The following is a 27,805-nucleotide window of genomic DNA, read 5'->3' as shown; positions in this document are numbered from 1 at the left end:
ATTAACCTCTTTTCCTTCCTGTGTAGTTACAGCTCTGCACCATGGATTGGCAGCCAGATGAGCAGGGACTACAGCAAGTGCTGCAGTTACTCAAAGATTCCCAGTCTCCTAACACTGCCACGCAGCGTGTTGTCCAAGATGTATCCTTGGAATAAGCCAGGCTGCGCTCTAGGAAGTCAAGTTGTGTATGCTTGCTGTGTAAATGGTGCTGAAAACTAATACCCTGTAAGTCGAGGTGCCCTGCATAGCCGTAAAATGGGGGGAAATTTTTGTACGTCTGTCTGGATTTATTTTTTTAATCTTAGAAGAATCTGTGTCGCTGACATGCAGCTTGGCAGGGTGCCCCATCTGGTCTTTAATGTTGCAACGATCTGGTCCAAACAGATACTGTGCATCAGCCTTCCTTTAAAATCCCTGTTTGGGCTGTGAGCCTTTTTCTTTAACCAGCGCTGTAGAAACTGAAGCAACTGAACCAATTCCCCGACTTCAATAACTACCTGATATTTGTCTTGACTCGGCTGAAATCAGAGGGTAAGTTACCTGCTGTGATGGAAGATACATGGGAACTTGTCCCTGTGCCATTAAGTGTCTAGTGGGTTTCCTTGCCGGTGGGGGGTGGGCAGGCTCCACAGACACATCTGAGCTAGGCCCTCTTGCTTGTTAAATGAATTGTATCTGAGGGTATGGCTACACTTGCAAATTTGCAGCGCTGCAGCAGGGTGTGAAAAAACACCCTCTGCAGCGCTGCAAATTGTGGCGCTACAAAGCGCCAGTGTAGTCAAAGCCCCAGCGCTGGGAGCGCGGCTCCCAGCGCTGTCCGTTATTCCCCACAGGGAGCTGGAGTACGGACAGCGCTGGGAGAGCTTTCTCCCAGCGCTGGGGCTTTGACTACACTTAGCGCTTCAAAGCGCTGCCGCGGCAGCGCTTTGAAGCGCTAATGTAGCCATAGCCTGATTTAGGGCTGACACCTTAAGCCCCTCAAGGTTCTTTCTGGAATATCTTGTAAACTTGACATTTTAATGCTTTAGAAATGAGTTTTCCACAGGTGTTCTTGCAAGTGACTGACTTTCCTAAAAACTTTGAGGTAGTGCCCAGAGTAGGGATCTGGGACTCCTAGGTTCTCTGCCTCAATATGAGAAGAAGACTGGGTCAGTAATTAAGCAGGAGATGGGAAGTCTGTGATTGTTAGGTACTGATATGCCCCCCCCCCCCCATAGTATCTGGATCTCTCTCTCTCTCTCTCTCTCTCACACACACACATTCACACACACACACACACACACACCTCCCTGTGAGGCAGGGAGGTGGTGTTATGTCCATTGTACAGATGGGAAACTGAGGCACGATGAGGCTAAATGGATTGCTCAGGTGGAGCAGGAATTGAACCCATGGTGCTCTAACCACTGGGCCAGCCTTCCTCTCCAAGCTGAGCCTGCAGCGTTCTGCTCCCAGCTGGGGGAGAGATTGTGGACTAGTGGTTACAATGGGGCACTGGGAGCCAGTATTCCTGGGTTCTATTCCCAGCTGAACTTGCTGAGGCCTCTTCAGTAAGTGAGTTCATCTCCTGCTCATTCTGGGCCTCTTCAAAATGGGGCTGGTACTGTCTGTCTCAGGGGAAATGCGAAGCCTTGGAGCGCATCGCGAAGGGGGGTCGTGTTCGAAGAGGAATGGCAAGCCATTGTGGTTGGAGATGAAGGTATAGTGTGACTATAACAACAAAAGGCAGATAGCTGCATCCTAAACCTGTGCGTGCATTGAGATTATAGGCACATGTACCTGGGAAGCAAACCCACATGCTTGATACCCCTACAGCCTGTCAGAGCGCTTTACCGACTAGATGTGTATAGAAATCTCGTCTCCCCCAATCACTCACAGACATGCAGCCACCTCTGGGGTGAGCAGCGACAGCTGTTGATGAATTTTTTTTATTTTTGTTCTCTTTTCTCTCCCCCCCCGCACCTCTCCTTCCAAAAATTCTCTCTAACCAGATGAACCGACTCGCTCGCTCAGCGGGCTGATCCTGAAGAACAATGTGAAGGCGCACTACCAGAGCTTCCCCCAGCCCGTGGCGGAGTTCATTAAACAGGAATGTCTCAACAACATCGGCGACGCTTCCTCTCTTATCCGAGCCACTATCGGTAAGAGCGGTGGGGAAGAGACAGGGTTGCACTGTGGGATATTAGTCCAATGTCAAGTAGCTTATGCCATGTAAGTACATTTGCATGTAGGGGAGAGGGAGAGAGTATTGTAATGATCCCCTTAAAGCGAGGCTGTGCTCGCTGGCATGGAAAATCAGCGATGGCCCATGTTGTGTCGTCTCCTTATCAGGAGAGGATTTTTCTAATCACTGGTCCTGAGCTCTTCCTGCTTCGCCGGCACTGAAGAATCGGTGATGGGAACTTGGCTGAGGCAGGAGGTGGGATTGAACCCTGCTTGTTCTCCTGTAGCTGTAGCGCCTCCTGCAGGGCCAGTAGGAATAAAACACTCTAGCCTTGTCTACCCTTAAGTGTGATCTCAGGCTTAACTATGCTGGCATAACTAAAGCAGCATGTAAATGCCGTTACACTGTAGTAGGGCTTCTACCAGCATATCTGTTGCTAAAATAATCACGCCATTTACTGACCTAGTTATGTGGGTAAAACTTTAATTGTCGGTCAGGTCGAAGTCAGTAAAAGGACTGGGCGTGGGTCAAAGGTGCGCAGAACCGATGCGGCGCAAGAATGTGTCTGTAATGAGAAGGGTGTGCTTACCTAATGCTCAGAAATCATCTTGTGTAGAAAACCTCCGGTCCTGATCCTTGCCAGCCAGTTCTGGTAGCATCACTGCTTCTGGAACGTGTGGTTCCTGGAGAAAACTGACCTCCCCGTCTTACTGCCAAAGGGGAAGCGGACAGATTCAAGGGTCTGGCTGTAGTGTGGGTCTAGGGGATTGGCAGACGTTGGGGAGGGGATCGTGACAATAGCTGTTTGGGGTGGGAAATGACACCTCCCCTCTCCCCTGGGTGTGTGTAAATGACCTTGAGAGACTGACTGAGTGGAACACTTGGTTTTACCACGAGGTTGTGTTTCCAACTGGCAGGGATTCTCATTACCACCATAGCGTCCAAGGGGGAGCTTCAGATGTGGCCAGAGCTCCTGCCGCAGCTATGCAACTTGCTGAACTCCGAAGACTACAACACGTGTGAGGTAAGATGGGTGTCGGGGGAGAGGAGGCGGCGGGATGTCATCAGGGTCTCTCTCGGTTGGGCATACAGAAGGCGAACTCTGTCACCTGCTCAAATCCAGCCCAGCTGGGTGGCCCTGAAACAAACTGAGTTGTCAAATCTCAGTCTGGTTCCCGTAGGGATAAATGTCCATGTTTCTGTCTTATGGTATCGTGCCTCAGTTTCCTGTCTGTAAAATGGGTCTGCTTTCCTAATGTAACCCACACTTGTGGAGCATGGTTCTCTAGCTGTCGGATTGAACCAGAGTACATAGTTCATGGGTCTGTATAGCTTTTGAGCTGACAAATGTGGGTCTTCTAGCTCAGACAGTAGATGTTCGTGCTTTTAGATCTAGTGGTCCCCAATGTGATCCCCACTTCCGACAGAGCCGCCCCCCCCAGCATCTCATGTTTCACTAACATCACTGGCAGACAAGGTTCTGTGAGGGGAGTGCACTTGGAATTCCTCAGATGGAAAACACTGGGGTAGGGTAAAGTACTGTCCTTCACAGGGCTGCACGGGCGTTTTTCAGGGCCTGGGGCAAAATCTGAAAGCGGGGGGGGCCCCCCACTCTTCCAGAAAAAGCCACTTGGGGTGGGGAGGCTGAAGAGCAAACTCACCCCTTAGTGGCGGCTCCTGCGCAGGGGGATGGACCCAGCGCCCCACTCCGGGTTTGGCTCAGCTGCCCCTCGGTCATAATGGAGGACGGCTGGGTCAAACTTGAGTGAGTGGCACTGTGACCAGTCACAGGGGATCTTGGCACCAGGTTGCAACGCCACTTAGTTTGGACGCCCTCTCAAAGAGGGGCCAGGGAAAATTGCACACACCCCCCCTCACCCCCCCAGGCAATCCTGACCCTTCCATCTTGGAGTCAGGATTTTGAGGGGGGGAGGGGGGAATGAAGAGAACAGGAAGTGGACAGAACTCCTCCCAGCACTCATGTTCGCTATACTGCTGCGGCTGTTCCACTCCGTTTCCCCGCATAGACAAGGGCTTAGGCTGTCCTTGCTTAATAGCACTTGAATTGCCTTGTCTGGCCTTTGAAACGAATACCTTCCCGAAGCGATCGGGAGAGGGGTCGAGACGACGCCATCAGTGCTGCTGCTGTTTAGGCAGAGACTGAAGATGTGGGGACAGCAGCGCCTTGGTTTAGCTGCGAAACTCTCCAGTGGGGTGGGGCAGAGCTTGGGTTCTGTGCAAAGCAGAGATGCAGATAAGGCTAAATCTTGGCAGCTCCTTGTAAGTACTTTCCCACATCCTGCAGCGGAACGCCCTTGGGTCCAGTTACTGTCGGGTTACAGTGAAATCCCAATTTGTTTCCAGCTGAAGTTGTTTGGAACAGGGATCATCACTCCCCCTAAGAGTTTACAATCTAAATAGATGAGAGAGGGTGAGTGGGGGAAACTGAGGCACAGAGTGGGAAGCCCAAGGTCACGCAGCAGGTGGTCCAGTGACGTACCCTCTAGACCACACTGCCTTCCTCGAGTTTGGTGGTGGTCATAGCGTTGCCTTCTACATAGCTATGGTCATCACCATAACTTCAGTGGTAACCACTGTGCTTGGGTGTGGGAGTGCTCACAGCAGTACACAAGCAGCCAGGCAACATTTTCCAGCCCTTCTTTGTAAACACTCATGGGTTGAGTTTAGATTTCACCTGCGTGTGTCCGTACAAAGCTATTTTTGCATTGCTCTCCCGAGCACCATACAAACGTCAGTCTTCCCTTTCGCTCTGTGGTCAGCTGCCAGCATTGTGCCTTGAGGTGGGGCGCTGGTCTGGGACTCTGAAGATCTGGGTGCTAATCTCAGCTCCTCCACAGACTCCCTGTGGGACCTTAGCCAGATCTCTCTGTGAGTGAGCTGACGAGTCTGTTGTGTTTAGGGGGCCTTCGGTGCCTTGCAGAAGATCTGTGAGGATTCTTCCGAACTCCTGGACAGCGATGCTCTGAATCGACCGCTGAACATCATGATTCCCAAGTTCCTTCAGTTCTTCAAGCACTGCAGCCCCAAGATCAGGTGCGTATTAGCTTGCCTGGCGGTGCGGGGAGCGCTGCACCCTTCGCTGTAGTGCTGGGGTACAGGTTGGGCGTGCGAGTATGTAACCTCGAAGGAGCCCGCCCCTTCGTAACATCCCGCTTCCCATTCCTGAGTGCATTCGCTTTCTGCTTTGTCTCTGGGCTGGTACCAGAGCCAGACCATGATCACTGGCGGGATGCCAATGAGCTTCCAAGTGGAGGATCTCTCTCTTCCCTCCCCCCACCCCTCCCATCTCTTGATGAGCAGAATGCACGGCCTCATGCTTATCAGAAAGCTGAACAGTGTTCGACAACTGACCCAGAAGGAGCAATGAAAACTCTGCACAAGTTGCCAGTTAGAACAACAATTCTGCTACACAGGGTTATGCTGCGTTTTGCTCCGAATGAGATTTAAGTAGCACCTCTTCTGTATGATTTATCTTACTTGTCTGGCCCCCATCACGACAATATCTGAGCATTCACCATCTTTTATATATTAATCCTCATCACCCCCCCCCCCGGTGAGGCAGGGCAGGGCTAAGTGACTTGCCCAAGGTCACACAGGGAGTAGGTGGCAGAGCAAGGGATTGAACCTGCATCTTCGAATTCTAAGTAGTGCCCTAACCACTCCACATCCTTCCTCTCGATCTCCATGCTGTCCCTCCTGGGGTGAAAGAACCAACTTCCTCTCTGCACCACAGTGGAGGAGGAGAAGAACTTGTCCCAGGAACCCCAGGGCAAACCGACCCCCCCATGTCTAGATGGGGCACCCTGGTTTCTGCAGGCTCTCCCAAGAGAACCCCATCCTGCTGAACTACGCCACTGCGTTCCATCATCAGCATGGGCTGAAGGGCTGAGCTGGGCCTGCATGCAGCCCACCGAACAGCTGAGAGCTCTTGAGATCAGAGCTGTGTACTGGTCCCACTGACGTCCCCACCATGGGAAGATCGAAAGTCAAGCCCTGAAATGACTAGACAGGGGCTGCTGTTTGAGCAGTGACATACACCTCCCCCAGTAACAGTCCCTAGCTTTCATGTAACACTTTTCATCTTAGATCTCAAAATACTTTTCAAAGGAGGTTGGGCCCATTATCCCCATTTTACAGGTGAAGAAACTGAGGCACCAAGAAAAGTGACTTGCCCAATGTCACCCAGCCAGCAGAGCCAGGAATAGAACCCGGGTCTATCCGCTGGGGCCACACTGCCTCCCAATGTCTGTTTCACAAGGGTGGTGGGGTGACCACCTGGGATACCTCAGTGACCCACTATCTTTTTTTCCCCTCCCTTGATCAGGTCCCACGCCATCGCCTGTGTGAATCAGTTCATCATGGACCGAGCTCAGGCGCTGATGGATAACATCGACACCTTCATCGAGGTGAGGGGCCATTTCAGCCCACTTTTGCTGCCAGGCCAGACCCATGTGCGGCACTGTGCCTGGGTGGTCTTAAAGAGACATGCCCACCCTAATGCTGCTGCTGTGCTCAGCTCTCCCATGAGGCAGCGGTATGCAGGCCTCCCTGAGTGCACCGCAGCCTGCAATCCCAGAGAACGCCAGCTGCTCTGAAGTGTGGTGATAACACCCAGCTGTAGAGCTCAAAGCACTTTATGAAGGCGATTTTACAGTTGAGGAAACTGAGTCATGGCAGTGAAGTGACTTGCGTAATTCACCTAGCAGAGCCAGGACTAGAACCGGGGTCTCTTGCCTCCTAATCCTGGGTGCTATCCCCTGAGCCGCACTGTCTGCCATGTGGGGGGTCGGGACCATTATTGTATCCGTGCCTAGAACCATGGAGCCCTGCTCCATGACAGGGGTGACCACAAGACAAATATTCACAAGCTCTGTCTGGCTCCTTTGTACAAACACCACCTCGTGTCTCCCTCCTGTGTTAGCCTTGGACTCGTGCGTCCATTTTAAACCCCCTGTCCCGGACTTCTGGCCTGTGCTGCGCAGTCCCGAATACATCTGTAGCGTCGTGTACTACAGGTCTGCCTCTGTGCAGGCCTGCGCAAAACAGCCCAGTGCACTGGAATTCGCCCCTGGCTTTTCGCAGGCTCTGTAGTGTGTAGAAATCCCTCCCCCACCCAAGTTAAACCAGAACCTCGCTGTTTGAAAACCAAGCCTGCTCCGGCCCTGTCCGGCAGTAGCCTGGGGACTGGCTAGGCCTCTCTATTCCATGCCGTGGACGTCAGCAAGGGAATTCCTGCGCTAGGGACCCTGGGTGTCGATGAGTCTCAGCTCCCCCTTTCCCCCTAGCACTTGTTCGCTCTGGCGGTGGACGAAGACCCTGAGGTTCGGAAGAACGTCTGCCGAGCGCTGGTGATGCTGCTAGAGGTCCGGATCGATCGGCTGATCCCTCACATGCACAGTATCATTCAGGTGAGCCCCAGAGCGGGATCCCGCAGGCTCTTCTGTGGCGGAATGGGCTTTCTGGGGACGCTGTGGGTCAAATTGGCAATTAACGGCCTCCAGGGTTGGGGGTGGGGTGGGGAGTGTTCATGTAAACACTGGCCCAAGCATGGGTGGAGAGAAGGAGCCACAGACCTGCTAGTAAACTGGCTCACATGGTAACCAGATTCTCAGGTCGGTGTGAGCGACCTGGGTTTGCTCTTGTGCCCAGATGAGTCCAGGAAGCCGGGCTTCCCTGGTAGAACCTCTGAGGTAGGGATCACGCCCTCTTCCTGCTCTCGTGCTTGATGCATTAGGCCAGGGTACCTCACACTGGGGGTCGGGACCCCTCAGGGGGTCGCGAGCTGTCAGCCTCCACCCCAAACCCCGCTTTGCCTCCAGCATTTATGATGGTGTTGAATATATTTTTAAAAAGGTGTGTTTAATTTATAAAGGGGGGGTCGCACTCAGAGTCTTGCGATGTGAAAGGGGTCACCAGTAAAACAGTTTGAGAGCCGCTGCATTAGGCTGTCGGTTTGCCGAGGGTCAACAGCATCCAATTTCACACCTGTGTTTTAAAGGCAGTTCCCCCCAGTTGGCATTCGGTCAGGACGCGGGTGACTGCCCCTACCCGGAGATGTGATGCTGGCTTGATTACAGAGCTTTGGGGTGTTGGTTAATGCCCCATAGATTGTGCCCCCGAGCATCAGGTTTCATGGCGACTCAGGGTGAACTATGCTGAGTCCTGCATAGGTTGGGATCGGCCAGGTTGGTCCACCTCCTGGCATTTCAGCACGTAGGACTGTTGGGGACCTCCTGGGTCATTGACTACAGTCTCCTGCTACCGCAGGCCACCCCCGGGCGGTCATGGCAAATAACGTTCCGAAACGTATCAAGCTCCATCTTCGGGCTGGTTGGGTTATTGGAGCCAAGAGCATGAGGTTCTCCTTGCACGGCGGGCGAAACAAAGCGCGGGCAGGGGGAGCTGAGCCCGTAGCTGCTGCACCACCGGCCTGTCCTGAAGCTGGCGTTTTACCAGCGCTGCTCTTCTCCCCAGTACATGCTGCAGAGGACCCAGGACAACGACGAGAATGTGGCCTTGGAAGCCTGCGAGTTCTGGTTGACGCTGGCCGAGCAGCCCATCTGCAAAGAGGTGCTGTCCTCGCATCTGGTGCAGTGAGTAGCCTTGCTTCTGTACAAGCTGGGGAAGCGTCAGGAAGCCTGGTGGGGCTGCCGCTGCAGCCAGTAAGGGGTGACTGGTTCAGAGAGCTGGGCTAAGCGACCCTGGAGGCACGCTAGGGAAGGACAGGCGAATACTGCTGCTTTTGAGGGTGTTTGCTCCCCTGCTGATGGAGGGGCTGGAGATTGGGCTAAGTACGGGGATGGCTGGGTGAGGTGCTCTGAGCTGTGATACAGGTGGTCAGATTAAGGCCAGGCCCGCATTCCTTCCTGCTGCCAGTTCAGCTTTGCTGCCGCTCTTACTAGTAAGCGGTGGGCGCGTGAGCTCGCCAGACCGGAAGTAGAACCGGCTGTCAAGCTGACCATGGCTCGTCTGGGTCTTAGCTGAGCTTGCGTGTGTCTCGTTGGTTTATTGCTTCAGCCTTACGAGGTTAGTAGGGTCTTTTTACTTGGGGGGGCGTTGAGAGCTGGTAATTAATCCACTCAAGGACTGAGTGCCCTGGTGCTGCTTCAGTGCCTGATCTGTGCCTTCACCCACACCCTGGGCTTACACTGATCAGCAGCCTTGCTAAGGCTCCCCGGTTAGGGGCGATGGACCGAGCACAGGGCTGGGAGTCAGGACTCCTGGGTTCTATTCCCAACTCAGGGGGTGACCTAGAGGTTTAGAGCAGGGGACTGGAAGTCAGGACGCCTGGGTTCCATGCAATGTGCAGACACCATAAAATTCACTTCCTTCTATTTTAAAAGAAGGAACGTTTAGTGCGAAGAGGGTTTGGGTTTTTTTTAACTAAAATAATTGAAGATGATTTATGGGCTAGTGCATTGGGCGCCTGGAGTCAGGACTCCTGGATTCAGTCTCTAGCTCTGGGGAGGGAATGCGGTTGAGTGGTTAGTGTGGTGGGGGCTGGGAGTCAGGACTCCTGGGTTCTTTTCCGCTCCACCACTGATTTTCAGCAAGGGCTAGCCGCTTCTGTTTGCTGGTCTGTAAAATGGGCAGAAGCCACTGAGAGCGGACTGCATAGCTCCAAGTATTGGATAAGCCTGCACAGGGGGTTGGACACTGGTTATTGCTCAGGGCTGATCTGTGCTGGAAACCTACGTTGGCACGGCTACGTCTCTCGGGTGTGAAAAACCCACGCTCTTGAGAGAGACAGCTATGGAGTCGTAACCCCTGGAGTAAACCGTGGTAGGTCAATGGAAGAGTCTGTCCAGCTGTTGGCTCGGAGGCCTCTGCACAAGCAGATTCAGCCTGTAGCTCTTGGCTCGTTGCAAGCGGTCCAACAATTGGAGGCATTTAGAAGACAAAACAACTCGCTTGGTTGTCCCCTTTGTTCTCTAGCACTGGCTGGTTATAGGCACCTTCCCCACTCTGATTTCTGCCTCCCTCTACTCAGACCTTGATTTTTGAATCCACCCTTATTCCCCCTCCTCTTGACAGATTGATTCCGATCTTGGTGAATGGAATGAAATACTCTGAAATCGATATCATATTGCTAAAGGTACGTGTCTGTCGATGCAAACGGGTGGGGGTGCACTTGGGACAGCCAGGATGCCTGTGTTCCTATCCCAGCTCTGACACTGATTCCTCCTGTGGCCTCGGCCATGTTCCTTCCTTTCTCTTTGCCTTAGTCCTTCCTGGCTGTAAAATGGGACTAATGCTTGCTAAATACGATAACCTGAAACCTGCCGTGTGTGAAATTCTCTTCTCAAATCATCCCTTCAAAGGGCAGGGAGCTGTATCTGCCTCCAAGTTACCTAGAACATTGTTTGCAAATCAAAAGAGAATCTCTCTCTGTTTTAATGAGCTGCCTACCAGCCGTATTGATTTATTGGGGCATTTGTGTTTGCAGTGTAGCAAAGCGTTCAGCATTACTCAGCTTGGGTTGAGAGCTCTGTGGGGCAGGCACTGTCTCCTTGGTCTGTTTGCACACCACCCAACACAATAGGATCCTGGTCCATGAGTGGGGCTCTTAGGTGCTACCGTAATATATAATATTAGTACCTGAGTCTTTGTTACTGGACACTGTGGCCGTTGGGTAGCCTGAGTAAAGCTAGTTCCCAGGTCTCAATCCCCTCCTGAGATTGACTGTCACCTCAAGTCACACACCTCCCCGCCCCACTGGCACTACTTAGCCCCCTCTTGTGGCACGGTCAGGAGTGGGCCAGACTGAGATCCAGCTTCTGAGGCATGGTGAGGTGGGTGTTAGGAGTGAAGCGTGGCTTGCTGTACCCTGGGTAGAGGGTACACACGCTTATTGAAAGGGGAGCCTTGCAGCTGTCTGTGAATTGCTGGCAGTGAAGCTCCCTGTTCCATGGGATCCTTCCTAGAGGGAGGATGGGCTGGCAGGTAAGGTGCTGCACTGGGACCCAGGTTCTGGTCTCAGCTCTGCCACAGACTCCCCGTTGTGACCTTGGGCATGTCACTTAATCTTTGTATGCCTCAGTTTCCCCATCTGTGCAGTGGGAATAGTGCTTTCTGTTTCGTGTGAAAGCTGCTGCACTGGGACCCGGGTTCTAGTCTCGGCTCTGCCACAGACTCCCCGGTGTGACCTTGGGCATGTCACTTAATCTCTGTACGCCTCAGTTTCCCCATCTGTGCAGTGGGAATAGTGCTTTCTGTTTCGTGTGAAAGCTGTCTGGGGCAGGCACTGTGTCTTCAAAACGAGGCCTTGCTCCTGGGGTGCTACCGTAATACACCTAGTAAGGAAGAGGGCCTCTAGCAATATTGTAGGTCATAGGTTCAGGTGAGGGAGAGGTACCGGTTCATGACCTCCTGGAAGTGATGCATAATTTCCAACCTGATGACAATGATGGTGGTTGTATTCATACTGTCTGATCCAAGGAGGCGGGACCGGGATCTAAAACAGGAGCATGTTAGGTACAGGCATGGCCTTAGCAGGGGCCAGGCGTCCCGTACTGCTGCGAGATCTCTGCAAAACTGTGCCTGCGAGAACCCCGAGACTTGGCCCCACAGCCCCTCGTTTCTAGTGGAGGGTAGCACAGGGAACTGGGACTCAGGAGAGCTGGAATCAATTCCCAGTTCCACCACTGGTGCGCTAGGTGACCTGGGGCAAGTCCCTCCCTTCTCTGTGCCTCAGTTTTCCCCCTTGTAAAATGGGATAATGATACCGCAATGCTTTGAGAGCTACCAATGAGACGTCCTCACGGTGGCTGAACCCTCCGCTTCTCAACAGCGGGGCAGGGGGTGCTTTCTGGTTGGGTGCCAACGCCTTCCCTCTAGAGAGAGAGGGTTGACAGAAGCTCAATACGCAGAGCAGATGCATGTGGCATGAGGGCCTGAGCAGCGTGCTGCGAAGCCACGGGGGTGAATTTCAAAGGCAGGTGAGCGCCTGAGTCGCTCCCAAAATTTCCCCAAAGCACTTAAGGAACATCGCGGCGCAAGCCGTGCGGTGGGGGTATATGTGAATTCCCAGGCTGTGTATCTTTGGGTACGGTTATACTGCAGCGGGACACGGCATTTCCAGCTCGGGGAGATGCACCCGCGCTTGCTCCGATCAAACTGGCACGCTAAAGACAGACGTGTAGTCACGGTGGGCTTGCTGGCTGAGTATGCATCCGGGGTCTGACGGAATCATGCTCGGGGTGCTTAGCCTGAACCGCTGCGACTGTGCTGCTATTTGAAGTGCTCTAGCCTGATCAGAGCTAGCACAGGTACGTCTCTCCGGGCTGGAAATTACAGCTCCAGCTGCGGTGTAGCTGGACTCCCAGACGCCTGTTGGAGTCCGACTGTGGTTCTTGTTTAAGGGGAAGGGCGGAGGGTCGCTAGCAGCTGCTCTCTGGAGCGCCCCACGCTGAGAACTGTCTTACGGCTGTGTGCCAAATCCGAACCGCTCTCTGTCGCCCCAGGGTGATGTGGAAGAGGACGAGGCCATCCCGGACAGTGAGCAGGACATCAAGCCCCGCTTCCACAAGTCGCGCACCGTCACCCTGCAGCACGAGGAAGACCGGACGCAGGATGACGAGGACGGGGAGGATGAGGACGACGACGACGACACGCTGTCGGACTGGAACCTGAGTAGGTCGGGAGGGGCCGGGCTCGCGCCCAGGTCTGGTTTGGGCAGAGCGTTGTCGATGTAACGTTAGGGGATGGTCGGGTGACACCGTAGCAAGACGTCGGCCATAGTCTGGCAGTGTCCTCACCCTGCCTGGAAAAGCCAGGTGTCCTAAGTGCTGCCTGCTGGGGACAGTCTGGATTGTGTGTGCAGCACCTGGCGCAGCAGGGCCCCGAGCTGGGGTCGGGGCCTCTTGGCTGTGCCATAATATAAATAACGACCATATCTCCCTCCCCACAGGGAAGTGTTCAGCCGCGGCCCTGGATGTCCTGGCCAACGTGTTCCGAGACGAGCTCCTCCCGCACCTCCTCCCGCTGCTCAAGGGGCTGCTCTTCCACCCCGAGTGGGTCATCAAAGAGTCTGGGATTCTAGTCCTGGGGGCCATCGCTGAAGGTAAGTGCCGTGCGTGGGAGCTGCGGCGATGGATCACATCCGCATCGATGCTTGGTGGTGGGGAGGCCACATAACCGATCTAGTGTGCAGTGCTGTACAGGGTGGGGGCATAAGAGCCCTGCAGGAGCAGATGTGGGGTAATTCCCCCCAATGGAGGTCTCGTGACCCCTAATTATCACATGAGCTTAAACCACAAAGCGTGCGGCATTATGTCCTTCCAGTGCTTTGTTAGTGACTGCTCTGGCTATCCTTGTTATCCATAGAAACATCCAACCCCTCTTTGACTCTTGCTAGGTTCTTGGCTTCAGTGGCATCCTGTGGCAATGAGCCCCAGAGGTTTCTGGGGCTTGTAACTGAACCCTGGCCTGTGCCCAGGTCCACTGGCGCTGGTATTTCCTGCCACCTGCCTCAGGTGCTTTGGGACTGAGGAACTTGTGGCACATGATTGGCTTATTTTAAGAAGAAAAAGGCTAAGAGGGTTGTGTCCCAGCCGCTGATCCTCCCAGAGACCCCTATGAGATGGGGATCAGGGGTAGTGAGTGTCCTCGCTCTGACTGCGGGGCTAGGCCCAGCAGTACCTAGGAGCATCGCTAGAGGGAGCCGTGGCTGAACAGTCCAATAGAGACTAGAGGGGCCTCCCTTGTACCCCCTCTCTCAGGCTGCATGCAGGGCATGGTGCCCTACCTCCCCGAGCTCATCCCGCACCTCATCCAGTGCCTCTCGGACAAGAAGGCCCTGGTGCGCTCCATCGCCTGCTGGACCCTCAGCCGCTACGCCCACTGGGTGGTGAGCCAGCCCCCCGACATGCACCTCAAGCCGCTGATGACGGAGCTGCTCAAACGCATCCTCGACAGCAACAAGAGGGTGCAGGAGGCAGCCTGCAGGTACCTGGGGGTATGGGGCGGTGTTGGGGCGGGGGAACCGAAGCAGTTGCAGACCAGTGCCAAGAGGTTTTCCCATGCTAAGGACAGGCCTGTGATCAGATTTCCGCTTCCGCAGCTGCAGTCCCCAGCTTCTTTAATCCTGAATCACGCACCCTTATGGTGCCCCTGGGATATCGGCAAAGGTTTGCCAGTGGCCACGCAAGGCACTGTTCTTAACCAGCATCTGTAGTCAGCTAGCGTCAGCTTCCCAGTACCAGCCACTGGTGCCTGTGTCGCCGCTACAGCAGGTGAACTGAGGAGAGCAGGAACCATCTCTCATCGAACCATCCTCCCCAACATCCACGGTCTGCCTGGATGTGAGGCCTGGCTTGAGACATGGTCGCTGCTCGAGCTGGATCTTCCCCATCTCCCGCGATGCTTTTCTCTGGACGTGATGAGGAACTTGAAGTTTGATCTTAACCATGACTGACTGTAGTTTAATCTGATCCAGAGAATTACCATGGGGTGGGGAGACGGCCCGGTGCTTCTGGTCAAAGCCAGCGGTTGGGGTGGGTATCGTGGGTTGTGGGGAGCCAGCTCATGGTGGCCCGAATGAGCTGCTTCGTGGGTGGTTTTATTACAAGAGGGAAAACAAAGTGGGTTTCGTCTGCTTTCTGAATTGGACTTGCCTGGCTGCCCTCTGCTGAGTCTGCCGCTGGCTTCGTGCTGCTTCCTGGGTCCCGTCAGGTTCTCTTCGTTTGGGCTAATGCTGCTGCTTGTTGTTCCCCCACCCCACCCCCATTCCCAGCGCCTTTGCAACCCTGGAGGAGGAGGCTTGCACGGAGCTGGTCCCCTACCTCAGCTTCATCCTGGACACCCTGGTCTTTGCCTTTGGGAAATACCAGCACAAGAACCTGCTGATCCTGTACGATGCAATTGGCACCCTCGCCGATTCCGTGGGACACCACCTAAACCAGCCGGTATGTGCCGCCTCCAGCCGACTGACTGCCAGGGCGCCGGTGCTACCGCACCGCTGCAGCCTCCTTCCCCCGCACAGCGGGACGGTAATACAGCACCATGGCTGCTTCCCCTGGTGTCTGCTGACCCCTCCATTCCTTGCCCTTACACACTTGCTGCTGCCGAGGGGCTAGCAGTTGGCGTGGGTGGAGTGAGTACCAGTAGCTGCGCAGTGCAGCGCTTTCTTGTCAGCAGCCGCTGCGGCTGCGTTACCAGGTTCCCTTGGTGCCTTCTCCACGCAGCTCCGCACCCAGGAACAATGATGAAGGAAGAACATTTGAATCCTGAAGCAGTGTGTGGACTGTTTTATTGGCGTTCTGAGAGTTCTGGGCTGAGCTGAGAGTGCTGGAGAGGGATGGTGCAGTGGTTAGCACGCTAGCCTGGGGCGTGGGGACCTGGGTTCCATTCCTAACTCCGCCACAGACTTCCCATGAGACCGTGGGCACTTAGCCTCTCCGTGCCTCAGTTCCCCAACTATAAAATGCGGATGAGCACAGCCCTACAGAGTGCGATGTACTCGGATCGGATGGTGATGCGGGGCTGGGGAGGGTATATATAAAAGTATCCATGCTAGACCGTAGTGTAACCCCCACCCGTGATAACACTGGTCTGTTTTCCTGCCTCCCTCCTTTAGGAGTATATTCAGAAGCTGATGCCCCCTCTGATCCAGAAGTGGAATGAACTGAAGGATGAGGACAAGGATCTCTTCCCTCTGTTAGAAGTGAGTGACTGTGAGAAACGGGCGGGAGAGAGCATGCTGGGAGATAGGGTTGTGTATCATGGTCTCCCATCTTCAGCAGCAGCTGATGCCTGAGTTGTTGTTGTGGTGGCATAGCCGGGGGAGAGGTGGGATCGGAAGGATACAGACCTGTGTGAGATCGGGATAAAAGGAGGACTTGGGTCTGCCGGACCCCTCTGAACGTCTTCGCTGAGATGTCGTGTGTCTCTCTCCAGTGCTTGTCGTCTGTAGCAACCGCTCTCCAGAGTGGCTTCCTTCCGTACTGTGAACCCGTCTACCAGCGCTGCGTGACGCTGGTGCAGAAAACGCTGGCGCAGGCCATGGTAAGTGCTGGACTCCTCGCGGCAGGTGAGACGGGAACTTGGGCCGTTGTCCTTCGTCTTGCACTAGTGCCTGGGAGCATCGAGCATTGGGGAGGGGTAGCTCAGTGGTTTGAGCATTGGCCTGCTAAACCCAGGGTTGTGAGTTCAATCCTTGAGGGGGCCATTTAGGGATCTGGGGCAAAAAATCCGTACTTGGTCCTGCTAGTGAAGGCAGGGGGCTGGACTCAATGACCTTTCGGGGTCCCTTCCAGTTCTAGGAGATAAGTATATCTCCATATATTATTGAGTGCAGGCGGCGCCCCGTTGTCGGGAGCCGTTGGGACACCCACTAAGAGCTGAGCCTGTCCCAAAGCGCCTGGGATTGAAATAGACAAGACAAAGGACGCATCTTTCTCCCCAATTTACAGATGGGACCCGGGAGGGGGAGCGACGTGCTGGGAATTGAATCTGGGTCTCCTGAGCACGAATCCAGTGCCGTAGCCACAAGCACAGCTGCCCCCCGCTTCCCCCTGGAGCACGTAGGGCTCCGAGCTGAGGGTGTTTCGGGGGTGGGGGGTTCCCCTCGGTAAAAGACTTTAACCCCTTTAACCCCTCTCCCGATCAGATGTACAATCAGCAACCGGACCAGTACGAGGCCCCCGACAAAGACTTCATGATCGTGGCCCTGGATCTGCTGAGCGGCTTGGCGGAGGGCTTAGGGTGCCACGTGGAGCAGCTGGTGGCCAGAAGCAACATCATGACGCTGCTCTTCCAGTGCATGCAGGTGAGCCGGCTCCGGACCCTGGGTGAACAGCTGTGTCCCTGGGCGGCTGACTCACTCCCAGTCTAACCCTTCGCTGTTGCTCCGTGCAGGACACCATGCCGGAGGTTCGGCAGAGCTCCTTCGCCCTCCTGGGAGACCTCACCAAAGCCTGCTTCATGCACGTCAAGCCCTGTATCGGTAGGTCCCTGTGCCGATCCCTCACTTCGCTGCTGTGGTCACGGGGGCCTGCTTGCCTCTGGAAGTGATGGAGAAGTTCGTCAGGCAGAGCTCTTGCTATGACCATCAAAGTATTCATACTGTCTGATCCAGAGCGAACGGCAGAGAGGGGAGCGGGGCTGGGACATGGGAGATGCTGGGTTCAATCCCAGCTCTGGCACAGGTTTCCTGTATGACTTCGGGCAAGTCATTAAATAGCTTACGGGCCTCAGTTTTCCCTTCTGTAAAATGGGGGTGAGGAGCCTTTCCTTTGTCCAGCCTGCGAGCTCTTGGGGGGCAGGGATGGTCTCACTCTGTATTTGGGTAGCTCCAGGCACCATGAGGCCCCAGTCTCAGGTATGGGCTCCAGCCAGTACCACGTGGAGGAAGAACTGGCTTGTCTGTAGGCCTCTTCATACCGTGCTGGTCCCGAGAAGAGCCAGAGACTCCATGAAGCCAACCAAGGGCTTTGCTGCTGCTATTGACTTTACCTAGGAAGTGCCCAGATACTACGGTGATGGGTGGGGCAGTACAACACCTTAGATGGTATGTGCCCCACCTGCAGCCTCTACAGCGCTAACCCTGTGTCCTTCCTCTTCCTCTCTGCTCAGCTGAGTTCATGCCCATCCTGGGCACCAACCTGAACCCGGAGTTCATCTCGGTGTGTAATAACGCGACCTGGGCCATTGGGGAGATCTGCATGCAGATGGGTAAGCGTGCCGAGAACCAGCCAGCCTGGCACTGGCCTCTGCTGCTCTCTCCCTCCCACACCAGGGCTGTTAGAGACGACTGCGCTGCGTCGACGAGAGGGTCGTGACCAGCACAAATCCTCGGGGGGAGAGGTGGTGAGCGCTAGGGGTGTCTAGTGCCTCGAAGTTAGAACCGGCAGGTGTTGGGGCTGGGTGGGCTGCGCTGATCTTCGTGAGCCAGGGGCGCTGGTGGGAGCTGCATCGCAGCTTGCTTTGGTTCCAGTAACGCCGGCGTTTGGTGGTAGATCAGTCCCCGCACCACAGAGAGGTGGAGATCCCACCTCGTGCAATGGGTCGGGGCTCTGGCATTGTGTGTGCAGCCTGGGGAGGGGGGCTGAAGTCAGGACTCCTGGGTTCTACTCCTAGTCTAGGCCTTGTCTAGTCTGCCACTCTTTGATCTCGGACATTTCCTTATCCGTGCCTCGGTTTCCCCGTCTGCAGTGGCGCTAATCCCGATCTGCCCCTCAGAGGGGCTGTGAATGAATATTCATTCACTGAGATCCGCCCTAGGGGGAAGCGTAATGAGCCACCTCAAAGATGGAGCTGACAGCCCTCTCCTTCCCGGCAGGGGCGGAAATGCAGCCGTACGTCCAGATGGTCCTGAACAACCTCGTGGAGATTATCAACCGGCCAAACACCCCCAAAACGCTGCTGGAGAACACAGGTGAGTTGGGGACCCCTAGCATGTCATCCCCAACCTCTGGCTCTGCGCATGTGAGGGACTGCAGTGATTGGAGGGAATCCCGCTCCCAAGAGCGAAACTGGCTTGGACGCCGGTGGGAACAGGGCCTGGCCAGGGAGACACCGATTTGCCATCGGCTGGAAATGTGTCTAAATGGGAGTCAATAGGGGGGATGTGGAGGAGCTGCACTCCCTGCTGCCACCCCTTAAATGGGGGGTGGGGCTGCTGGCCTGTCCCCCAGCCCAGAATCACACTCAAGCACCTGTTCTTAAAGGAGCTCTGCCCTGCAACAGCTGGTCCCTGGGCCTTTTAGGGGGTAGACCCACTTCCTACAGGTGGTTTCCCTGCGGTAGGGACCTTGAGCCTGGTGAAAGAAACCAGTCGACAGCCAAAATCTACAGGTACAGTCCTGACAGCAGCAGGGCAAGCTTCCCAAACACCAGCTCCTGCCTCTGGGCATCCGCTCCGCCCTGGAGGGCATCCACTGGCCGAGATGGGAGGTCGGTCTTTGGCCGTCCAGTTCTCTGTTTCGCTGCTGAGGCTGGCAGCAAAACGGGGCAGCTACGAAGTGGGTGGAGGAACTGGACCAGTGCTACCAAATGGCTTATCAGCTCGCTTGGCCGGGCCTGACCTGGCTGCTCGAGAGGGGAAAAGCGTTTCGCTGTCCCAGTCCCCTAGTTGCTTCTCTTGGTGTGTGCCGCATCCTCCGGACGTACTCGCTGCTCAGATCCGTCATGTTGTCTCTCTTCCAGCCATCACCATCGGACGCCTGGGTTACGTTTGCCCTCAAGAGGTCGCGCCGATGCTACAGCAGTTTATCAGACCCTGGTTAGTGAAACCGCAGTGGGAGAGGCGGAAATAGAGCGTTTGGTAGAGAACAGGGGTTTGGCTGAAGGGTTCGTGGCTGCTGCCTGGGGGGAGATGGTCTGTTCCAAGGGGCAGCACGGCCTGACGGACATCTTGGCAAGAAGCTTCCAGTGGCCCAGGCTCTTCTGCCAAGCTCTTTGCACCAGTGCATTCTGGGATCCTAAAGCCCCAAGCCCATACTGCCCAGTGCAGCTGTGGGAGTGGGGTTTTTTGGGTAACTTCCAGATGAGACCCTGCCCGTAGGATGGAGCTGGGTGAACTGGGGCAGCACTCATGCCTGTCTGTGCTTGAAATGGGGATTCAGTGGGACCTGAATCAAGGACCCTGCTCTGCCACTGACTTCCTCTGACCTTAGACGAGTCACCCAGTGTCTCTGCCTCAGTTTCCCCATCTGGATAGTGGCACTGCCCTGTCTCAGTTGTGAGGATAAACAGGGTTCTCAGATACTACAGCAACCGGGGCCATGAAACTACCTGACATAGCATTTGACATACCCAGACCTGGGCCTGCTCTGTGGGGGTGTGACACTTACCTGCCATCTGTGCGGGCTGTGTATTGCATGACTCTGTATCTCAGTGTGGATGGAGCTTCACCCTCCATCTTCTCTGAGGGGGGGCGGATTTGCCAGACTTCAGAAATAATTTCAGACCCCACCCCCCACTCCCTGTGGTGCTCTTTCCTGAGTCTCAGGATCAGGTGCTCCTTGCACACAACAGCTGCTCAAAAAGGTTTGGTGAAACTCAATGCGCCATCCCACACCAGGGAGAGGTTCTCCGTACCTGAGCAAGCTTCTTTCCTGGGGGGCCCACCACAGATGTCCTGCATTTCTCTGACTAAATTATTCCCCTGAGCAAAGAGAATACAACCCGGGGCTTGTTTCCATAAACAAAGGCTGGGAACAGGAGCAACAGAGTCCTTTCCCAGGGAGCCTGCAGCTCCGATTTCTCTAGAGATAAGCTCTGCCTCATCTGCAGTGCAGCGCTGGGTACGTTTAATAGGGACTCCAAACTCCACCCACCCCTAGTTGGGATCTTACAGGAGTTTGGGGGGGAGTTGGACTCCAGCTAGTTCAGTGTCCTGTTTAAAAAGTACCCTCCTGGTGGGTTTTTAATCTGTTAACGCTGCAGTGTGCTGACAAGGATGCCAGAGCTCAGCGTAACTGCATGAACTCCAGCGTAACAGGTGGGCCCCAGCAGGCGAGTGAGGCCAAGTATAGAATCACAGAATTTCAGGTTGGAAGGGACCTCAGGAGGTATCTAGTCCAACCCCCCCTGCTCAATGCAGGACCGATCCCCAGACAGATTTTTGCCCCAGATCCCTAAATGGCCCCCTCAAGGATTGAACTCTCAACCCTGGGTTTAGCAGGCCAGTGCTCAAACCACTGAGCTATCCCTCCCCCGTGAAACGGCTGAACGATCTCCCCCTGCCCAACACAGAGCCGGCTTTCAGCGACCCAGGAAAAAAAGGCCCGGAGTTATCGCAGTATCTGAAACCTCAGATGAGTTGCTGAGAGGGGAGGGAGGCAGGATGGGCCAATGGAGAGGTACTGGACTGGGCGTTTGGGTTCTAATCCCCGCGCTGCCATTGAGCCTGGGGGAGAGCCATTTGTCAAGCATCTAGTGACAGAAGGATGAGAAGCTAATACTGGCATGGGGGTGTCTCTGCACTAACACCAGGGATCCCCAGGTCCTAATTCTACTATACTAGGGAGTGACTTAGCTCTGGTTCTTGGGCTCGACTGCCATGGGCTCATCTTCCTAGCTGTGGTTGCACCAGTGCACTGGCATTGCTGGATGTGCAGCTGTTCAGCCCAATGGTCCCCCTCCCTGCTGTCTGCCCAGCCCCTCCAGCACTGATTGTGGGGTGTGCTCTGCCTTCCAGGTGTACGTCTCTGCGGAACATCCGTGATAACGAAGAGAAGGACTCTGCCTTCCGCGGCATCTGCATGATGATCGGGGTGAATCCCGGCGGAGTCGTGCAGGTAACAGCACTTCAGCCGTTCTCTAGGGCTGCGTGGTGGCCAGCTGGATCTCCCTCCACACAACCCCCATGGCCGCAGGACTGTCACCCTGCACTGGAGCATTAGTGTCTGCACTGACTCCAGGAGTGGGGCCCTGACAGTCACCCACCCCGCTCCCCATCGCACAGTGCCCCCTAGTGCTGCAGTGGGGTATTGGGGTCTGTACTGATTTCAAGGGGAGAGTGCCCCCTACTGAGTCTCTGACCCTGCAGCATAGTGCCCTGCAGAGCTGCATGGGGGGTAGCACCGACCGAAGGAAGAGTGCCCCCTCCCAAGCCACTCGCGCCTCTCCCTGCAACAGCCTGGGATTTGCCTTGTTAAGCCCTGACCCTGCTTTGCTTTGATATCAGACAGGTGTCGCGTCACACCATAAACCCAGCTCTTTAATCTAGCGGGAAAAGGCCTAACAAGAGCCAATGGCCGGAAGCTGCATCTAGAAAAATTCAGACTAGAAATAGGGGCGATATTTTAAGCGTAGAATAATTAACCACTGGAGCAACTTACCTAGGGGCATGGTGGATTTTCCATCATTCGCGGTCTTCAAGTCAAGGCTGGTATTCGAGTGGAATTGGTGCCGCTGTCGTTAAGGTTGAGCAGCACTTTAAAAAGAGAGTCTCCCTGCGAAGATTTGCTGTAGCTCCTCCAGAAGCGCTGGGCTTGCTACAGGAATTGCTGGGCGAGGTTCCCTGGCCTCTGTTCTGCAGGAAATCAGACTGGATCGAAAGGTCCTGCCTGGCCCTAACGTGGGACTCTTGATTCACGCTGCGCTGGGGTCTGGGTCGGCTCTTTCCCAAGCGCCTTTATCCTGTTCCAGGACTTTATTTTCTTCTGCGACGCTGTTGCTTCGTGGGTGAGCCCTAAGGATGACCTGAGGGACATGTTTTATAAGGTAAGTCGCGCGTCGTAAGGGGGGTGGGGGGGGGCAAGAGAGACCTCACACAGCTGAGCCCTCAGTCCAGTTATGGATCAACTATGCAGACCAATACCGGGGCGGGAGGGGCGGTGGCGCGGTGGCTCTTTCTGAGCTTTTGAGTGGTGAGGGGCTTCCTTGTCATCGCAAGCAGGTGAATTGATGGGCCTGGTCTCTAGCTCCATTTATTCGCTGACTGAGAGGGAGCGCTGTGCAATGGCTAGAGCTGGGGAGATCAGGACTCCTGGGTTCTTTTCATGGCTTTGGGCGGGGAATGGGGTCTTTCCAGCTCTGCTGCTTCAGCGCTCTGTGCCTCCGTTTCCCCATCTATAAACTGGGGATCCCATCTCCTGTAGGGTGGTGGTGAGGCTTGGTGCGTATTGTAACGCTCAGAGGCCTCCGTCTGCGGTGTGACACTGTCATCGTGTCGGTTGTGCGGGCGATAAGCATTACTAAACACTGGCAGCTTCTGGGCCCCGTTGAGCATGTTCAGCTGCAGCGGCCGTCAGGCAGCCCTTGGAGCTTGGAACCGCCAGCGTTGGCTGGATTTGTTGTTTGGCCTTAACAGCACGAATCCCTGCAGCTATTGGGTTAGTGTCAGCGGATCGCAGCGCTGGCCCGTCTGCAGCGCCCAAGTGGAAGAGTCCACCTCTTCCCTCTGCAGCGCCCGGAGCGTGGGGGGAGCTGTTCATCTTCCTCTAACTCCCAGGATTCTCGCAGTAACAGGGCTGTAGGCATAGCCACGCGCCTGTATTTCCACCTCCCCTGCGCACGCACGAGCTTGGGCACTCCCATCTCGCTGCTCTTCCTCCTCAGATTCTTCATGGCTTCAAAGACCAAGTCGGCGAGGAGAACTGGCAGCAGTTCTCGGAGCAGTTCCCGCCTCTGCTGAAGGAGAGGCTAGCTGCGTTCTACGGGGTCTAGGCAGCGCAGAGAAACCGAACTAGGTGAGTTTGGACACGGGGGACCGTGGCTGGTTCTGATGGATCAGCTGGGGGGGGGGGGGGGGGCGTAGACTTTTAGTTCCCATTATCCTGGGCTAAAACCACTCATTGCCCCTCTTTGTCCCCCCGCAAATAGGGTTCAAGTGTTAACGTGGTGAGAAGTTGATGATGGAGAGAAGAGAGATTAGGCGGGAAGGCAGGCGGGTGAAGGGTATGGAGCACAGGGCTGGGAGCTGGCAGGCCCCTGGGTCTGCCGCTGACGCAACGTATCCTTGGACAGGTCACTTCCTCTCTGTACCTCAGTTTCTCCATCTGTAGTGGAAGCGTGATGTCTCCCTCGTTGGGGCAGAGGGTGGAGCTTATGATGACTTATGTGGGGGGAGGGATAGCTCAGTGGTTTGAGCACTGGCCTGCTAAACCCAGGGTTGTGAGCTCAATCCATGAGGGGGCCACTTAGGGATCTGGGGCAAAAATCAGTACTTGGTCCTGCTAGTGAAGGCAGGGGGCTGGACTCGATGACCTTTCAAGGTCCTTTCCAGTTCTAGGAGATTGGTATATCTCCTATTATTTATTATTATTATTAAGATCCTCGGGCAAAATGTCAGTTTCTAATAGTCAGAAGAATAGGACTGGTGAAAAGCAAACCAGATGTTTAGTGTCCGGGAAGTGTGGAGAGGCAGTGTTGTCTGAGTGGCAGAATGGGATTCAGGACTCCTGATGCAAGTTTCCACACTGTGAAACGAGGACAATTACCTCAACTTTCCTCTCAGAGGTGCTGAGGTCTTTGAGCAAAACAGGTGTGAAGTGTAAAAAAAATGGTGAGCCCTGAGGCAGCACACTCAGGAAGACTCAGCAGCCCAGACAATCTATTTGCCCATCCTTAACATGCGGGCAAAGAGACACAGGTCAATTTAAATACAGATTTAGGAGCCTGACTTTAGCCACTTAAATAAAAATGGCCTCATCCTTGCGGACCGTTAGCTTCCATTGAAGCTGGGGATTTCTGGATGCTGAGAATCAGGTCTCATTTATAATGCACCCGAGTTTTAAAAAACTTGGGCCTAAATATTTCTCTTCTCCTCCCCCAAAAAACCTCTGACCTGGAACAAAGAGTTTTGACAAGTAAAGACAGCAGATGGAAAGTTTGCAAAGCTGATCTGATGCCCCAAAGCAGGGGAATATGAAGTCAGCCTGATTGGCCCTTTGTGTTTTGCCTTCAAAACATCAGGGCTTATCAGATCTCTTCTGTCTTAATTTTGCTGGAGGACTCCTTGGCTGTCTAGGTTGTGGCTTGTGAGGTCTGTCTGCCCGCCAGCTGAGGTGTTGGATTTTTAACCATGTTGGTTGGACATTTGAGTTATCATGACAAGTTTCAGCCAACCTGGATACAAATCTCATCCTCCTCTGCATCACATGTGATGCTATAACCTGCTAGTTTTCCCATTACCAGAGTCTTCCAGGAAAAGCAGGGCAGATAAGACTTGTGTGTAATAATGACGGCAGCTATTCTGAGTCCCTTTCAGAGGGGTGTGTGGGTGTGGGTGGGTGGGTGTGTAACCTCGACTAACTGGTGCCCTCTCTCTCATCTCTCCTCCAGGTTCCTGTATGTGCTGGGAGGGTTACTGGGAACTCGTCCACAGGTGTTGCAGAGCCCTGTTAATGGGGGGTTAGGGAGGAAGGGAGGAGCATTGTGGGACATAAAATGACTTCCCTCCCATCTCCTGAAATTTAAAGTGGGGGGACCGCCGAGATCAATTCAAACAAGCAACCAGGGGATCTCAGCGATTGGGAAAAGGGGCTCTTTCCTCCTTTTTCAGGGGTCATCTCTGGTAGATGGGGATGGGGTGGGGGTTGGCCGCAGGCCGAAATAGGGGAGCGATCTTAAACTGCAACACTTCCTGAGAAGGGGATCTAACTAGGGCCATAATAGCAAAGGACTAGCTAATAATAATAATAATAATTTAAAAAAAATCATTTAAAGGCTAGGTTTTAAAAACAAAGATATGAATAAAAAGCTAAAATTGGATAAAAAGTTCTAATGGTTTAAAAATCTAGCTGTTGAGAACGGAAGGGTTAAACTATAATAAACACAAGGTTATACTACTGTATAAATAGTACCAGTCACCGGTGTTTGAGATCAGCTTTTCCTCACCTCTTCCAGACTGCATGGTGACAGAAGTAGACTAGCAATCCTGTGAGTAGCCCATAATTAAGTGTAATCGTTTTTCATCTAGAAACTTAAAACAGCAAGAAAAAAAACCTTTTCTGAAATAGTTTCCATGGCAGCGTTTACTGAACGCACTGCACAAAAAAAACCCCAACCCGTAAGGACCTCCTGAGCCGAGATCCAGTTGATTTCTTTTGTGAAGGGGGCCTTGTAATAAATACCGTCAGAGAAGCATGTTTTTTATAAAAAACAAAACAAAAAAAATCAAAATACACAGTGCAGTGAATTCTCTTAATCTGTCCTTCAGCTACAGACAGAGGGAGGTGAAAGTGACTATGGTGGGATTGTAAATGATGCAGTTGTATCATGCAGAGGGGAGACATCCCGTCTTCACCTGGTTTATAGCGCACCTGATCAGGGAGACATGTACTGCACTCGGTCCCAAGTAACATCATTCATTACGGTTAATTACGCTTTCTGTCTTAATGGAGTTTATGCCACATCTGCCACTTCAGTTTACAAAATAAGAGAGGGCAGTCAAGATAGCGGAGCACCGAGGGGATGGAAGTGTAGCTTTGTGTCGGCAACAGTCAGATTTCTTTTTAAGACGAGTCCATAAATTCTGCTACATGTTCAGTTGGAGTCTTGACAAGACTCCCATGAATTTTAGTCCCCCGTTTATTTTTAAAAAAAAATGAATAAATCAGGGGTTGGTTATGCTGAAAGTTTTTGACTTGATGTAACCACAGCTTTTTAACTGTAAATGAGGTAATGTGCTGTGAAAGCATCATTTAACAGCCTCGGTGTTTTTTGACTTGCCACTAGTCAGAAGGCAGCTGTATGTGGGGGAAAGAAAGGGGAACACTTAATCCTTTAAAGGTGCAAGAATAACTGGGGGGGGGGGGGTGCTGCCAGTTGTCGGGTAGTGTCTGAGTCTGCTTGATCTGTCTGTAATCAACTGAGCTGTGGGATGAAGAGAAATCATTTCCCAAAGTGACATGCACCAAGGGAAATTCCAGTTCTCCTGAGAAGAGAGCGCCGCTGGGACACTGATTTTCTCCAAGTGCAGGATGGGGAGAACTCTTCACCAACTCCTTCCTGGATTTCTGTTTTCTGACTCCTTTTTTAAAAAAAACTGAAAGTCGCTCAGGTGACAGCAGGACGAACCTGTGGTTGAACTGTGGAAAGTCTGACCCTTCTCGAGGCTGCAGCTGCACCTGTTGCAAAAGTACCTTGCAGTGAGGAACCCACTGTCTCCTTTTGGCATGACAATGTCATGGAGGGGGCGGGGAACCATTTACTAAAGCAGCAGTTGGTCACTCTAGGATCAGTCATGCTGCACCTGTGTCTATTGAAAGGCTTTGTTTGTGGGATCACTCAGTAACTTAAGCTTCACTGATCCTTTCCCTTCATCCTCCCTCGTTATTTTTCAGCATTTCCTTTTTCTATTTTTTTAAACTTTTAACGCCCTCCAAGTTTTTGCACTGGAGTTCACCAGGTAAACATCCCAATAGGCCTTCGCACCACAAAATTTTGAGCCTGGCAGCCTGGCTGGCTTAGTGTCCACTGTTGCTTTCACTGGCTGGCATAGCCCCTAGCCTTGCTCCCACCCATCTCTCCCGCTGAAGATCTTGAGTGCTGGGGAGAGACTCAAGCAGCATTCAGCCCTAAGTGCATCTCTACCTTAGAGGAAGGAAGGGATGGGGAACTAAACAGATACATTCCTTCAATTCAGCCTCCTTTTTTTATTTTTATTTTTTATTGGTATAAGACTTGAGCAGGTCTCTGGGAAACTATCAGATGTTTTTCTCTTTTGCATTTTGATGCTTCATTTTAAAGCATTTCCTTTCCCTCCATTCCTCCTCCAGAGTGGGATGAAACATGGATTTCCATTAGAGCAGGGTTCTGGTGTGATCTTTTTAAATGCATGAATGAGAACTATACTGCTAAGTAAAGTGGCATCCCAGCTTGCTATATACATACATATCTATAACAGTTTTTTTTTAAAGTGTTTTAAGTTCCCAAAGTGTAGGAAGACAAAAGAAGGCTGTGAACTCTTTTCTCGGACAGTGAAGTTTAAGCTACTTGACCTGACTGCCTCTTGAAATTTTTTTTTTTGTATAAGTGCTTCTAGTTTCTGCCTCCTGTTTTGTTAATCCTGGATTTGTATATTTGTAAATGTGCTGTACTGTTTCCTATGGTGACAGTGTACCTAGTGTTGAAGCCGCTGCTTGCACCTTGCTGAAATGAGATTTTTCTCATTTTATGTATAATTTTGTCAACTAAACAAAAAACAAGCAAATTTCATGTGACTCCAGTCTA

At 53.4% G+C, this 27,805-nt stretch overlaps 1 protein-coding gene and 1 non-coding gene across 2 annotated transcripts; both read left to right on the top strand.

Moving 5' to 3' along the window:
- Window positions 1-26: 26 nt before the first annotated feature.
- LOC123354031 (transportin-2) lies at window positions 27-27,805 on the top strand. Its single transcript, XM_044995642.1, has 24 exons — window positions 27-140; window positions 456-531; window positions 1,989-2,138; window positions 3,079-3,185; window positions 5,082-5,215; window positions 6,507-6,588; window positions 7,468-7,590; window positions 8,657-8,775; window positions 10,217-10,277; window positions 12,646-12,814; window positions 13,092-13,244; window positions 13,903-14,128; window positions 14,916-15,087; window positions 15,759-15,845; window positions 16,079-16,186; window positions 16,791-16,949; window positions 17,039-17,126; window positions 17,756-17,854; window positions 18,462-18,557; window positions 19,328-19,403; window positions 21,324-21,423; window positions 22,277-22,351; window positions 23,189-23,319; window positions 24,914-27,805. Exons 1-23 carry the CDS (start codon window positions 42-44, stop codon window positions 23,294-23,296), a joined length of 2,667 nt encoding a protein of 888 aa, XP_044851577.1. The 5' UTR covers window positions 27-41; the 3' UTR covers window positions 23,297-23,319; window positions 24,914-27,805.
- Window positions 11,552-11,619, top strand: LOC123354126. Its single transcript, XR_006574624.1, has one exon. It is a non-coding gene; the product is annotated as a small nucleolar RNA SNORD41 (small nucleolar RNA).

This window comes from Mauremys mutica, chromosome 20, assembly GCF_020497125.1.
Source record: "Mauremys mutica isolate MM-2020 ecotype Southern chromosome 20, ASM2049712v1, whole genome shotgun sequence".
NCBI classification, from domain to species: domain Eukaryota; kingdom Metazoa; phylum Chordata; order Testudines; family Geoemydidae; genus Mauremys; species Mauremys mutica.
The sequence above is the reverse complement of the archived record's forward strand: the minus strand, read 5'-3'. Positions and strand labels throughout refer to the sequence as shown.

Excerpts from the sequence above, each read along its gene's own strand:
- LOC123354031 (XM_044995642.1), top strand. The coding sequence starts at position 42 with ATGGATTGGCAGCCAGATGAGCAGGGACTACAGCAAGTGCTGCAGTTA. Across the intron at positions 532-1,988 it reads GACTCGGCTGAAATCAGAGG|ATGAACCGACTCGCTCGCTC; the intron begins GTAAGTTACCTG and ends CTCTCTAACCAG. Across the intron at positions 3,186-5,081 it reads AAGACTACAACACGTGTGAG|GGGGCCTTCGGTGCCTTGCA; the intron begins GTAAGATGGGTG and ends TGTTGTGTTTAG.